Genomic DNA, 16,107 nt, shown 5'->3' with positions numbered 1-16,107 from the left:
AACCTCTTTTCTTATATATTACCCAGGTATTTTTTATAGCAGTGCAAGAATGGCCTAATTAAATTATTAAATTCAAGTGTATAAAACATAAGTTACATAGATTATTTTCTGTCATCAGATAGAGAATTTTGTGCATGTAAATGGCTTCTTAGGCCCCTGTGATCTAATGAGAGAGCAGATGTTAACAAGAAAGGGAATGCAAGGTGTCTACTTCTATTTTAGTAGAAACTGTAGAATTCATACATCTTGAAGTTCATAAAGTAATACTTAATAATTTGATTATATTTTTCAAAAATATAGCTTTAGTTTATTAGAAACATTATCCAAAAGCCTTATTCCCAAAATGAACCACTGGTAATATTTAATGTACATATTTTAGATTGCATCATAATGCACATTTCATTATTTTTACCTACAAGACTTCATACATGCAGATTGGTATATACTCTTCCTTTTACTTAATTATGTATGTTAAGTAATGCCTACTTTATCAAGCTACCTTATTGTATTACTTTATAAATTGTGCTTTCTGTAATAATTTTTGGATAATACACATTCAATGTTAAAGAATAGAATATCTTGATTGTCAAAATTCTACCATAAGAGATAATCACTGTTACCATTTTATATATATCCTTATAGCTGTGTTAATGTTTATACAATAACATATTAACATATGTTAAAACTTTGTTAATAAAATATTAACATAAACTTAAAGTTAATACTTTAATCTTTAGAGAATAAAGTATTAACATATCCATAAGGATATATACAAAATGTATTGTAAATGTATTGCAAAATTTAGGTCATATTGCATACAGTATTTTATAATTTTTGATTCATTTACTATTATAGCCTAAATACATTTTTATACCAAAAAATATATATTAACAGTTTTATAATTATGATTGAGAATTGATTTTCAATGTGCTATAATTTGTTCATCCGATTTCCTGTTAGTAATCATTTGTATTGCTGTAAATGTTTGGATATTGAAACAGTGCTCTAAAGAGCACAATGGTAACTATCTTTGTGCTTATATTCACATAAGTGTAAATTCTGGATCAAATTTTGCAAGAAAATTATGTTTGGCTTTGATATCAAATTTTTTGTTGAAAATCCATAATAGTCTCTCCTTCTCTTCTATTCCTCTTATGTGTTTCATTTAGAGGATTTTATACAGCTTTACTCAATTGTCTTTTTCTCGTTACAATACCCAAATGACTCTTAAAAGTTACATCTTCATCTGAAGTTGATTTCAACATTGAAAATGACATTGAAACAGTTTCAGACTCCAAAATGCCATTTAAATGTCACTAGGTTTGTATTTTCTAAACATCGACTTAAAAGAATTAATAGTGCTTTTTTATTAAAAAAAACAGTTTCTAGTGTTACTTTTGCCCCAAGTGCATGTACAAAAGTAAATTTTATAATGAAATCAATTTAAGCATCATTTGTCTAATTTAGTAACTTCAATAACTTAACGATAGAACACTATTTGTTTTTCTCTATATCCTACAATTTTCTGCTACCTTATTACTTGTTAATGTGAATAATAAGAATGCTTTTTAATGCCTCAAAATTATCATTGCAAATTACTTATACTGAAAGTACTTTCTATCTAATTACTGGGTTTTTTGAGTTATTTATCTATCTATTTATTTATATTTTGGAGAAAGAGTCTTACTTAGTCATTCAGACTGAAATATAGTGATGTAATCATAGCTCACTGCAACCTCTATCTCCTGGACTAAAGGGATCCTCCTGCCTCAGCCTCCAGAGTTGCTGGGACTACACACATGCCAGCACACCTGGATACTTTTAAAATTTTTGTAGAGTAGAAACAGGGTTTTGCTATGTTGACCAGGCTAGTCTCAGATCTCAAGTGGTCCTCTCACTTCAGCCTCCCAAAGTGTTAGGATTACAGATGTGACCTGATTCACCCAGCCTCATTTATTTATTTATTTACATACATGCCTCTAGTACAATATCATGTGTTGGGTGGAGAGAGAGAAAGACTCACTCCCATATCTACTATTTAAAGTAGGTTGTGACATAGATCGTAAAACATTCCACAATCCTCATAAGCCTCTCTTTCATAATAATGGCACACTTACCTGAAAATACCATCACTTTGAATAAAGACTATTTTCTAGCCTTGTCAGGACATGATCATATGTTTAAATTGTGACAAAAGAAATGTCCATGGAACCTGTGAGTGCAAACTCTAGGAAGTGTCTTTAAAGGCAAGAGCATACCTTTCTTCTGTTTTGTGTTCCTGTCAACATCAATAGGAATTTTAGTAACTGGAGCTAGGTGAGCCATTTCAGGCCACTTGGGGATGGAGACTGCACCCAAGGGAGAAACAATACCGAAAAACTTGAGCCCCTGACAATGTCGAGCAAGACATTGGCTCTGAACTGTTCACTCAGACTTTTACATGGAAGAAAAGAAAACATCTATAGTGGTTTCTCTGTTGTAGTATAAACAAAATCTACCTATGTATACAGGAAATATGAAACAGCTATTTGTAATACCTAAATTAGCCATCACTTTTTATCATTTTTAAAAATATATATGTGAAATATATACATAAACATATATGTGTTTTTATGTGTTGTTACTTAAAATAAAAATTATGTAGATAAATAACTGTAAAAGTTTTCAAATCATTTATGTTCTAAATATAAGATATAAAGATGTAATATAAATTTTGACATAATACAACTATAGGATGCTATAAAACTTTAAGTAAATATGTGTTTAATCTATTGTTTTAATATTTTAAACTATTGCATCGATGTGACTGCTGCCCATAAATAAAATTTGTTTTCTTTAGTCATTAGGATGGGCTTTTCTATCCAGAGCATAAAAATGTTCTAGTTTTGTCATTTTCTTTATGCAGGGATAATATTCAAAAGATTAAAATGAAAATATAGATGTAAATTTTCCAGGCTTTAAAATTCTCCTTGAGTTTCTGAAGGCGGCTTTTAAGAACTGATGGGAAATGCTGTAGAAATCTTTTGAAACATAATCATTCAGTTTTGTTCTATGTTCTGAAGCAGGAATCTTGCTATAAAAGAATTTCTGATTTATGCCAGTGGACATGTTGGTGAATGTGGAATAAAGTACTTTCTTACCTGCTATACTTACTTTGTTATTGCCTATTAAAAATCATTCACTGCTATAACTCCTGTGAATGAGACACCATTTCTATGTTATTAGAAGACTTTCAAGGGCAAGTCAATATATTTAAAATGGAGCTTTGCTGAGAGTTTGACTTTCTGCAAAGTTAAACCTTCTAATTGACTCATTCATTTGATAGAGAATAGTAATGAGCTTGGCTGGAAAATTAGAATTCTATAAAATTGTGAAAGCAATGGAAATCTAGCCTTGATGATGAAATCATTGTTTATTTCTAAATAAGTGTGTATCCACAACATGGCTATTCTTTCCATTTTGATTAGTGACTTAAAATACCTATTGTCTAAGTTTGTCAAATTAATTCCTTAGCTCCCACAACTTTAATAACATGAACTCTGAAGCCGGGCTCGGTGGCTCACGCCTATAATCCCAGCACTTTGGGAGGCTGAGGTGGGTGGATCACGAGGTCAACAGATCTAGACCATCCTGGTCAACAAGGTGAAACCCCGTCTCTACTAAAAATACAAAAATTAGCTGGGCATGGCACACCTGTAGTCCCAGCTACTCGGGAGGCTGAGGCAGGAGAATTGCTTGAACCCAGGAGGTGGAGGCTGCAGTGAGCCAAGATGGCACCATTGCACTCCAGCCCAGGTAACAAGAGTGAAACTCCGTCTCAACAAAAAAAAAAAAAAAAAAAAAACATGAACTCTGATGAGTAAGGCCTGGGTCTAGGTCACTCCTCTGTGGCCCCCACAGCACTACCTGTGGCCAGGGGTGTCTGTGCCTGTGTGCACACATGTGAGTGTACGTCTGTGTGCACACATGTACTTCTGTCAGAACGTGTGGACAGGGCAGCCCATTCAGTGTGGCCTGGGCCGTCGCATGGGGCCCGAGCGCTCCAGGCCGACTGCTTGGTTTAATGCTCTGCTGTTGCCATCTCGGAGTGATTAATAACATTTTAACAATGGGCTCTGAATTTTCATTTCACAGGAAGCCCCAAAATTCCATGGGAGGCTACAGTCAGGGGCACCTGGTATCCACTGCCACCTTCCTCCAGTAGCATGGCCCCCTGTGAGGCACCAGCCTCTCCTGCTGTCTTTGCCACTGAAATGGGCGCAGCGCCATGCAGATGAAGCCCCAGACACTTGGCAAGGCCCAGCTGGCCACAGGCTGTGGAGTCAGTGTCTTCCCCTGCTTGCCACCCCCACACACCCACTGGGCCCCTCACACAGGCCCTGACTCCGCCAGTGTGCCAGGAGAGAGCGGTGTGTCCGGGAATAACAGATAATGCCAATAGGGAGGCAGAACAGCTCCATCCTTCCGGGGACAGAAATGAAGCTATCAGGTGGCGGAGACCCCGGGCCTCCAGGTCATGATTAATGGGATCTGGCAGCCTACATGCTGTGGCAGAGGGTGCCAGGAGACGATTGCTTACAAAATGTACCAATTAACTCGTGCCTTCCCGCCCGCCCCTGCTGCCAGGAAAATAAACACATCAGCTGCCAGCCTGCTCCAGCCTGGGCTTGCAGAGGGCCCAGCAGCCAGTGGGCATGGTGGGAGGGGCTGGAAAAGCCACGTTGGAGGGTGCAGGAGGAACACCGTGTCCCCACAAACCTGGGCAGCTGATGGGACAGTCAGCTGGTATAGGAGGTGGCGTATTTGCCCAGGTTAATGTTTAGTGTTTAAGCAGGGATACTGGAAAAGACCAAAGGCCTCCCCAACAAGCTTCATTGAGGCCAGACGCAGTGGCTCACACCTGTAATCCCAACACTTTGGGAGGCTGAGGCAAGAGGACCAGGCTGGGAGATGTGTGCATCAAGCTGTGCACACATGACTGGCAAACTCAGGGCCCCTCCAGGCCTCCTGCCAGCTCTCCAGAGCCACCACCTGTGTCCCACACAGAGGTGTGTGTGTCTGTGTGCTCATGTGTGTGTCTGTACATGCAGCCGCCTGTGGCTGTGGAGGCCCACGTTCTAGCACATGCAACTGTGCCTATGTGCCTGTTAGCTCCATGGGTTGCATGTGTATACAGCCATACCTCTGTGTTGTATGTGCATGTGTGTACCTGTATCCATGCATGTCTCTGGGTCCGTGTGTGTGTGCATATATGCAGTGTACCCACATACGTGCATGTATCTGGGTCCTTGTGCACGTGCTGTGTGTGCATGTGTGTGTGTATGTGGTGTGCCTACATCCATGCATGTGTCTAGGTTCTGTGTGTGTGTGTATGTATGCATGCATATGTGGCGTACCTACATCCATGTGTGTATCTGGGTCCCTGTGTGTGTGCTGTGTGTGTGTATGTGGTGTGTCTACATCTGTGCATGTGTCTGGGTCCCTCTGTGTGTGCTGTGTGTACCTGGGCCCTGTGTGTGTGTGTGTGCTGTGTGTGAAAATGTGGTGTACCTACATCCCTGAATGTAACTGGGTCCCTGTGTGTGTGTGTGTGTGTGTGTGCTGTGTGTGAATGTGTGGTGTACCTACATCCCTGCATGTAACTGGGTCCCTGCGTGTTTGTGTGTGTATGTGCTGTGTGTAAATATGTTGTGTACCTACATCCCTGCCTGTAACTGGGTCCCTGTGTGTGTGTGTGTGTATGTGGTGTACCTACATCCCTGCATGTAACTGGGTCCCTTTGTGTGTGTGTGTGTGTGTGTGTGTGTGTATGTGGTGTACCTATATCCCTGCAGGTAACTGGGTCCCTGTGTGTGTGTGTGTGTATGTGGTGTACCTACATCCCTGCATGTAACTGGGTCCCTGCGTGTTTGTGTGTGTATGTGCTGTGTGTAAATATGTTGTGTACCTACATCCCTGCCTGTAACTGGGTCCCTGTGTGTGTGTGTGTGTGTATGTGGTGTACCTACATACCTGCATGTAACTGGGTCCCTTTGTGTGTGTGTGTGTGTGTGTATGTGGTGTACCTATATCCCTGCATGTAACTGGGTCCCTTTGTGTGTGTGTGTGTGTGTGTATGTGGTGTTCCTACATCCCTGCATGTAACTGGGTCCCTGTGTGTGTGTGTGTGTGTATGTACATATATGGTGTACCTGCATCCATGAGTGTACCTGGGTCGGGGTGTGTGTGTGTGTGCTGTGCATGCATATGTGGTGTACCTACATCCCTGCATGTAACTGGGTCCCGGTGTGTGTGTGTGTGTGTGTGTGCTGTGCATGCATATGTGGTGTACCTACATCCCTGCATATAACTGGGTCCCTTTGTGTGTGTGTGTGTGTGTGTGCTCTGTGTAAATATGTGATATATCTACATCCCTGCATGTAACTGGGTCCCTTTGTGTGTGTGTGTGTTGTGTGTGCGTATGTGATATACCTACATCCATGCGTGTAACTGGGTCCCTTTGTGTGTGTGTGTGTGTGTGTGTGTGTGCTGTGTGTATGTGGTGTACCTACATCCATGCATGTAACTGGGTCCCTTTGTGTGTGTGTGTGTGTGCTGTGTGTGTGTATGTGGTGTACCTACATCCCTGCATGTAACTAGGTCCCTTCGTGTGTGTGTGTGTGTGCTGTGTGTAAATATGTGGTGTACCTACATCCATACATGTAACTGGGTCCCTTTGTGGGTCCCTGTGTGTGTGCTGTGTGTGCGTATGTAGGCACAAGTGCACTTTTCACACCCCAGTCCAGATCAGTGTGAGTGGGCAAAGGGAGGTGCTAGTGAAGTCAGGAGACTCCTCAGGGAACTGGCCTTCATCTGGAGAACAGTGGTCGGGGACAGACTGGAAGGAGACTGGGACTCTCACTGCGGGAGGGCCTGGGGCAGCATCATGGCCATCCAGGGCCTCCATGGGCACAGCCAGAAACAGGGACATGAGCGTGGCTTGACTCAGCCTAAGGAGGGACTTTCTCACAGGCTCACGATGTACTCAAGCAATGAGCTGTCTGCAAGGTGAAGAGCCTCCTGGCCCTAGAGGTATGCAAGCAGGTTACCTCCCTCTCCCAATGAGCCTGTCATTTAGGCCACTGAGAGGCTCCTCCCTTGAGGGGGACTGGCCCTAGCAATGAAGGAAGCTGAGGGAGAAGAGCAAAGAGACGCAGGGCTCTGAATCACAGGTGCATGCACATGCATGCACACACACAGACTTGCATGCACATGTCTGCTCACCTCCAGGCCTTAGAGGCAGCCCCTAGTGCCTTCATGACATTCCGGCATTGACACTGGTACATTCTCAGACACAACCTGGGCTCTTGTGGGGACAGAGAATTTACTCCCTCTGATGGACCTTTCAGGCTGATGCCAATTCTGGCCCCACTGCTGTGAATTGGCTGACAATGGGCTGTGGTCACACATGTCTTCCAGCCTCAGTTTCCAGCCTTGGAAAATGCAGTCATAGTCGCAGCCTTGGCATCAGTATGACCTCCCTGGAAGGCCAGTTGGGGCCCACCCTCAGCCATGCCTGATATGGGCATGGACTTCTGGGCACTGCCACACCTGCCCTCTCAGAAACTTGTATGTCTCCTCCCCTTGAGTCCATCCTCCCCTGACTCCCTCCCTCCTCTCCTGCCCCCCATCTGGCTCCCTCCTGCGGGTGGGACAGAGGCCTCAGATTCTACCTGGGACTGGAGGGAGCTGACTCTTCAGACCCCGGAGAGCACCCTGCCCTCAGCACAGAGCCTAGCACGAGGTCACATCCAGTGGCTGCCCCGCTGTGTCCCCTGCAATGCAGCTGTTATATTTTGAACTCTGTCTCCACTCAAAGATGCTCCCTTTCCTGCCTCCCAGCCCAGAGCCACACGTCCCTGCACCCCACCCACCCCACCCCCTCTCCGCAATTTCAGTGCACAGCAGAGCTGGGTAGAGGCACCTGTGGCCACCCACGAGGATGACAGTGGCCAGGCAGCCATTCACCAGGGGTGGCCGTCCACTGTCTGGCCCCATGCCAGCCACCAACACTGTCACAGGACGGCCTGCCCGGCTGCTTGGTGGCACCCAAGCCAACTCAGGTCATCCCCAGATCGAGTGGACATTCCAGGCCTGGGGCATGGAGGTCAAGTCTGAGGGTGTTGCCTCTAATCTCCCAAGCCTGGTGACCTGTGTCCTGCAAGCACCAGCTCCTGTGATCCAGGTCCTTCCAAATGCCCACCTCACTGACCGGCACTTGAGTGTGTCCAGCTCCACCCAGGCCAGCTGACAGCAAGCTTCTTAGCTCTCACTGCCAAGTCCCGACAGGACAATAAGCCTGCCTGGGAGCCATGCCACTCACTGGCCAGGGTGGAAGGAGAGGAGGGGGAGGTGGGGGTGAGGGTGTGGGGATGAGTCCCGGCCCCCTGCCTCTCCCCTACCCTGACCCTGAGTGGCCCTGCCAAGCTGCCCGTCCTCTATAAGCCTCACTCTCCACTGGCTGCTGGTGAACAGTATGCCTGCTCCCCGGCTCAGCTACGGAGAGTGTGGCCCGTTCCCTGCCCTGAACAGGAGTGACCTCTCACCACCTCTCAGCCCAGCCAAGTCCTAACCACCCTTCAGGCCACTGCCTAGGTGCCCCCACTCCCAGAAAGCCCTCCCTGACTGTTCCCCCTGTGGCCATCCTTCCCTCTGTTGGGCACAACTTCTCTCTTTACCTAATGATCTCAGCACACAGAAGCCAGGGCCCGGGACAGAGCTGGGATTTTCACTCCAGACTTCATCACAAGGGAAGGATGCTGAGTGAGTCCTCTAATTTCCTGAGCCTCAGTCTCCTCTAGAAAAATGGGGACAGTAAAACCAAGAGCTTGTACTCATGGGGCACTCATTGCCCATCCAGGCGCCACACAAGCCTGTGGCCTGTGCTTTCCCCTTTCAGCCTCACACTGGCACTGTGGGTGGGTACTGTTACCAACATGTTTTACACATGGGGAGACCAGAGCTCAGAGGGGTCAATCTACCTGCTTGAGGTCACACAGCTGGTCCGTGGAGAAGCTGGCGCTCTGCTTCCCAGGTCTGCCTGGGCTTGTCCCACAGCCTCTGTCCGATGCTCTTGCCAAGGGCACCACGTGACTGCAGAAAGGGTAAGGGACATGATGAGCTCAGACAGCCTTCGAAGACCAGCCTCTGGGCGAATGTCAGCTGCCATGCCTCTCTGGCCCCCAAACCAGATGGGCCATTTGAGGTGCAGGACGAGGTCTCAGATCTGTGCCCAGCCCCAGCCCTGTTCCCAGCACAGGGCCCGGAAGCGAGAGGCCTCATTCAGCAGCATCACCAGCACTGCAAGGAGAGAGGCACGTGGGAGGGGCAGAGCCCATTTACGGAGCCTCTGCGAAGTGTGGATACCTCCCGACAGCTGACCTAATTCATCTCTAATGACCCTGCAAATCCTGTGTGGTAGAAATGGGACACCCTGTGATGGTTTATGTGTCAACCCGACTGGGCTAAGGGATAGCCTGGCTTGGGGGCCAGAGAGAAGCATGGCAGCTGACATTCACCCAGAGGCTGGTCTTCGAAGAGTGTCTGAGCTTATCATTCCACTTACCCTTTCTGCAGTCATGTGGTGCCCTCGGTAAGAGCATCAGATGGAGGCTGTGGGGCAGAGTCAGGCAGACCTGGGAAGCAGAGAACCGGCTTCTCCACGGACCAGCTGTGTCACCTCAGGCAGGTGGCTTGACCCCTCTGAGCTCTGGTCTCCCATGTATAAAACATGTTGGTAACAGTACCCACCCACAGAGGGAGGCGCAGGCCACAGGCTTGCATGGCGCCTGGGATGGGCAGTGATTGCTCAGTGCCTAGGGCATTCATGCTCATCATGGATACATCTCCAGCACCATGAAGAAAACGTGATTTCTGGGTATATCTGTGGGAGAGTTTCTGGAATACATTAGCTTTTGAATCAGTGGAGCAAGTACAGAAGGCAGCCTTCACCCATGGGGGCGGCTCATCCCATCCACTGAGGTCCCAGATACACAATTGGTGGAGAAAAGGAGAATTTCTCTCTTCCCAAGCTGGACATTCATCTCCTCGTGCCCTTGGACGCCAGCACTCAGGGTCCTCAGGCCTTCAGACTTGGGCTGGGCCTTACCTTCTCAGTTCCCCTGGGTCCCAGGCTTACAGGCGGTGGACTGTGGGACTTCTCCGGCTCCATGATGGCATGAGCCGATCCCTCACAACAAAGCTCTCTTGATGGATCCAGCAGTCTATCTACCTAACTCCCCTTAAATGCCTTCCATTTCCCAGCAAGAGCCCTGACTAATACACACCCCATCTGAAGGCAGAGCAGCCCAGATCAGCGACATGGACAGGACATTTAGCCATGAACAGCTGTGTAGACCCACACAGGAACCCAAGCCTCAAAGAGCCCCACAGGCTGTCACACCCATGAGGGGCAGAGCTGGCACCCCCACGGGCAGGCTGTGCCAGAGCCCAGGCTCCTCAGGGCCCTCAAGTGTTGGCCAGGTGTCATCACATCTGGTCTCAGGGCTTTATCTCCCTCCAGCAGCTTATGGCTCCCCCTCCCCCAGCAGGCCCGGTGCCCTCCCCCATCCACTGAACCCAGTGCAGGCACCCCTGGCTGTTCCATAGCTAGAACTGAATTTACAGCAGGGAGAGGCAGCGGTCTGTGGGTCCTGGAGAGGGGACATTTATCTTCTTTGAATGTTCTTGGAATGTCAACAATAAATGCCAAGATGAACGATGAATAAAAATATTCCCAGAAATAACAGGAGAGACAGATGTGAATGGGGGGAGGGAGTCTTAGGATTGGGGCAGTGGGAGTTCTCAGCCTAAGCTCCCCTGAGGACAGACATGCCCCTTTTCTGTCCAGGCTGCAGGGATCTCGAAGATCAGACAGGAGGAATCCTATGTAGGCAAAGGGGTGACAGCAACAGGGAGTGACCCAGGAAGCCCTCCTGTGCCTCTGACCCACCTGCTCTGCCCGTGAGTCACCTCAGCCACCAGCAGCAGGCAGGAGGTGCTGGGTGAACCACAGCTCTCTCACACTGCAGCTCAGTGTCTGGCCTCCCTGACTGCCCTCCAGGGCCTCCAACAGGTTTAAGTGACAGTTTCCTAGAGCAGTGACTGACTGGGCCACACACCCCCAATGGGCTGCCTCCCTTCCTGGCATCACCCCTGTACTGGGTTGAATCATGCCCCTAAGCAGTTTGCATCACCAGAGCCTGTGAATGTGAACTTACTGGAATAGGGTGTGTGCAGGCATCACTAAGGTGAGGTCACACTGGGTTTGCATGGGCCCTCATCCAATAGGATGGGTCTTTATGTGAAATAGAAACTTGGGGCCAGGCACAGTGGTTCATGTCTGTAATCCCAGCACTTTGGGAGGCTGAGGCAGGCAGATCACCTGAGGTCAGGAATTGAAGACCAGCCTGGCCAACATAGCGAAACCCCATCTCTACTAAAAAAAAAAAAAAAAAAAAATCAGCCAGGCAAGCTGGCACATGCCTATAGTCCCAGCTACTCAAGAGGCTGAGGCAGGAGAATCTCTTGAACCTGAGAGGCAGAGGTTGCAATGAGCCAAGATCGCACCACTGCATTCCAGCCTAGGTGACAGAGCCAGACTCTGTTTCAAATAAATAAATAAATAGATAAAAGAACAAGAAATGTGAATGCTGGCATAGAGGGAAGACAGCTGTGAGAGGATGAAAGCACACTGGGGGATGTGGCCACAAGCCAAGGAGCCTCTGGAGGAGGCAGGAAGGAGCCTCCCCTGGCTTCCAGCACCTGGACCTCAGGCTTCAGCCTCCAGAGCTGTGGGACAGTCCACATTTGCAGTTCAAGGCCCGTACTTTGTGGTATTTTGTTATGGACACCTGAAGACTATACACTGTATCCCTGGCCAGGTCTCAGAACACCTGCACCCTTCTCCCTGTCTCAAAATCTTCAATGGGACCTCAAATTAAGACAAAACTTAAGGAGCATCCCTCCTGCACCACCCCCAAGACAATCCTTGGAGACTCAGTGGCCTGGGCTGGGCCCCCTCACAGGCTTTAGAAGAAAGCTTGTGAGATTTAAGACTCAACCCCACCACCAACAACTGCAGGACTCTGGCCAGTGCCAAGCTCTTGGAGCCTAGGGTCCTAGGCCAGCCCACTGTGTAGCAGGTCCACCTGGAAGGAAACTCAAGGCAATCACATGGAATGATCCAGGAAAAGCAGCAACTCCCAGTTCCCTGTCACCCCAGGCTTCTGTCATTCTACCTCCTATATGGCCTCCATCAGCCTCCATTCTCTGTCCCCTCCCAGGCTTCTCTGCCCCTCCTGGCCTCAGCCCAACTCTCACCCTACCCTGGGAGGGTGATTGTATTAGTCCATTTCATACTGCTATGAAGAAATACCCCAGACTGGGTAAATTTTAAGAATGAGGTTTAATGGACTCACAGATCCCCATGGCTGGGGAGGCCTCACAATTGTGGCAGAAGGTGAAGGAGGAGCAAAGGCACATCTTACATGGTGGCAGGCAAGAGCGTGTGTGCAGGGGAACTGCCCTTTATAAAACTGTCAGATCTCATGAAACTTATTCACTATCATGGGAACAGCACAGGATTCAATTATCTCCAGTGACATGTGGGGATTATGGAGCTACAATTCAAGATAGATCTGGGTGGAGACACAGCCAAACCATACCAGTGATTTTTCTCTAAATCCCTGTCAAATCAAGCTGCATGCCTTCCCAGGGTCCCCCAAAGCTCCATTGCTGCAGTGCCCAAGTCCCCACATCAAAGACCCTTCAGCAAGAGCCCAACCCTCCTTTCCAGTCTTTCCTTTAACAAGCCTTCAGTGGATGACGATGCCTCCAATACCATGCACACACTTTCAATGCCGTGTATAGACCTCCAACAAGGTAAACACACCTTCAGCACCAATGGCACACCTCCAATCTCATGGACATGCCCTCACACCATGGACACACCTTCAATCCCATGGACATGCCTTCAGCACCATGGACACGCCTCCAATCCAATGGACACGGCTTTAACACCATGGACACGCCTCCAATCCCATGGACATGCCTCCAATCCCATGGACATGCCTCCAACACCATGGACACACCTCCAATCCCATGGACATGCCTCCAACACCATGGACATGCCTTCTGCACCATGGACACGCCTCCAATCCCATGGACACGCCTCCAATCCCATAGACATGCCTCCAACACCATGGACATGCTTTCTGCACCATGGACACGCCTCCAGCACCATGAACACGGTTTTAACACCATGGACACGCCTCCAATCCAATGGACACACCTCCAACACCATGGACACGCCTCCAATCCCATGGACACACCTCCAACACCATGGACACGCCTCCAATCCCACGGACATGCCTCCAACACCATGGACACGCCTCCAATCCCATGGACACGCCTCCAATCCCATGGACATGCCTTCAATGGGATGAACACACATCCAATGTGATGGACATACTTCCAACGCCATGGACACACCTCCAGCACTGTGGATACACCTCCAGCACCATGGACATGCCTCCACCACAGTGGACACACCTACAATGCCATAAACACCTCTAACACGATAAGCACACCCCCAATGCCATGGATGCACCTTCAACATGATGGACATGACTCAATGCCATGAACACGCCTCCAAATGCCATGAACATGCCTCCAAATGCCATGGACACACTTCCAATGCCATGGGCACATTTCCAATACCATGGACACATCTCCAACACCATGGACACACTTCCATCACCATGGATATGCCTCCAATGCATGGACACCCCTCCAACATTGTAGACGTGCCTCCAATGTCATGAATTATTTAAGAAATTACCCAGTCTCAGGTATTTCTTCATAGCAGTATGAAAGCAGACTAATGGCCTTCAAAAACCATGGACACAGTTTTTCAACACCATGGACACACCTCCAGTGCCATGGACATGCCTCCAACAGCATGAGACACCTTTGAAGCCATGAACATGCTTCCAATGACATGGACATGCCTTCAACACCATAGACACACCTAGCTTCTGCCCAGACAGCAGCTTCTCTCCTCACCTGCCCCCTCAGTGGTTCCATTTTCTTTCTCCATTTCTCTCAACAAATCTCTACCTTCCCTCTCTGCCTCCCTTCCCTGGATCCTGGAGGTCTGAAGGTGGCCACTCCTCTGCCCCATGCCTTCTGAGCAGGCAGGTGCACAGTTACAAGCCCAGTGAGACCTGGCTACACAGGAGACCAGGCAGTGAAAGCCATCCCCCTCCTCCAAGTGCAGTGTTCAGCCTCCAGGACATCCTGTGCCCATTTCTCTTCTTATGTGCAGAGTTTAAAGACAAAATAAAACTAATCTTAGCCAGCAGGACTAAGATTGCAGCCCTCCCTGTAGAGATGTCAGTGGCCTGGTTCTCTGCAGACCTGGCCGACCCTGCATGATACTTGGTGCTTGGGGCCTGAGGAGCTGTGATGCAATCCCTTCCTGGTCAGCAGCCTCCAGGCCTCCATCCCTGTGCCTGAACTCCCTCACCTCTCCCTGGTTCTATTCTGGGAGCCTTCCCTCCCTCACTCTTCCCCCAGCCTCACCACAGCCAGGTCAGGAGTGCCTTTGCCTGGCTTCTGGGATAACCCCAGATACTGTTCACTGCATGCTGACTGCACTCAGACTTTAAATCACTCATGTGTGTTTAATCATCACAAAGCCACAGAGTTTGGAATCTAATGTTTGTAATCCTCATTTTTCAGATGAGAAATCAACCTCAGGGAAGTTAAGAGATACAGAGTTTTGGATCCAGGCCTCTCTGTCTCCAAAGTTTGTTCTCTTAAGCACTTCCCCATAGGGAGTATGATGTCCCTGTCATAAGAATTAGTCAAGCAGTGGTGGTGATAAATCAAGTGTGTCAGTTCCTTTCCTGGTGTAACCATCACACCAAAGACCAACCAGCTTCAAGCAGTGACTTTCTGTGTTCACAATCCTGAGTTGGTCATTTGAACAGGGCTCAGCTGGGATGGTTCCTCTGCTCCACAGTATGCTGTCTGGGCTCACACAAGCCTTTTCAGTTTGCTGGCCTCACCTGCACATCTGACAGGAGTAGTAGGCTTGGCTGGGCCTTGTGTGTGCCTCACATGTTGCCATGGCCCCACCCCCACTACTAGAATCCAGTCCCTCACTGGCCTTCTGCCATCTCACCTGCCAAAGACCTCAATGCTGATAGGCCAGGGAACAGCCTGGAACTGGAACCAAAGTCACAAAGCCTCAGAGCAAAAAGGACCTTGGCAAAGCCCGAAGCAGCCTGCCCCATGCTACACAGGACAAGCCCAGGCTGAGAATTCAGGGCATTTCCTCAATGCACAGAGAAGTCTTGGCTCTAAGCTGGCTAGGTCTAAGCCACTTCCTCAGGACCTGCTCCAGGAAGCCCTCTTTCACCTGTCTGTCATTCTCAGTGCCCATCTGTGAAGTGCTAACTGTACCTGAAGGACCAACTGGTGCCTGTACCCTGCACGTTCAGCCTGACAGTCTGACCTGCCCAGATCCACCCTCGGCCTGTGGGCAGGGCCGTCTCCTCTGTCCAGTGCCAGTGTCCACATCTGTAAAATGCATGTGCTGCCCTCCCCTGCTAGCCCCACAGGTGCTATGAGGACCCTATAAAATGAGATGAGAGACACAAAAGCCTTTTGTATAGTGATGGTGAGGACAATGAGGAACAGTATGATGAAAAGGGATCTGGAATGTTAAGCTGAGTCCCCTTGATGCCTGGGGGGTGCTCCCAGTGGGTGGCTCATGCTGTGTCAATGTCTGCCCTGCTTTTCAGCATCTGTGTGGGCAGCTTGGCCCTACAGTGAACATCTGGGAAGATAAGTGCACTGTGTATAAATGAGCATTCACAATTGCTCACACATGGGCAAACACATGCACACATACTATTCACTCCGTGCTTGGAGGAGAGGTAGGTCCCGCCATTAGACTAAAGTCAGCCTACACAGATCAAGATGGCAGAGAGCAGCAGGAAGTCCCACTGTCCATGCTTACCACTGCCAGCATCAGGCCAAAGTTATGAGTAAGGATTTGGG

At 48.5% G+C, this 16,107-nt stretch overlaps 1 protein-coding gene across 1 annotated transcript in view; it reads right to left on the bottom strand.

Annotated features, from left to right (window-relative positions):
• The window catches only part of LOC110568326 (obscurin-like), a 76,423-nt gene extending 68,386 nt beyond the window's left edge, over positions 1-8,037 (bottom strand). The window contains 1 exon segment of the mRNA XM_064370133.1: positions 7,914-8,037. Coding sequence (XP_064226203.1) covers positions 7,914-8,037 — 124 coding nt within the window.
• Positions 8,038-16,107: the final 8,070 nt, after the last annotated feature.

The sequence above is a fragment of the Aotus nancymaae genome, unplaced genomic scaffold (genome assembly GCF_030222135.1).
Source record: "Aotus nancymaae isolate 86718 unplaced genomic scaffold, 86718_ANA_hifiasm-v0.15.2.pri h1tg000102l, whole genome shotgun sequence".
NCBI lineage: Eukaryota > Metazoa > Chordata > Mammalia > Primates > Aotidae > Aotus > Aotus nancymaae.
The sequence above is the reverse complement of the archived record's forward strand: the minus strand, read 5'-3'. Positions and strand labels throughout refer to the sequence as shown.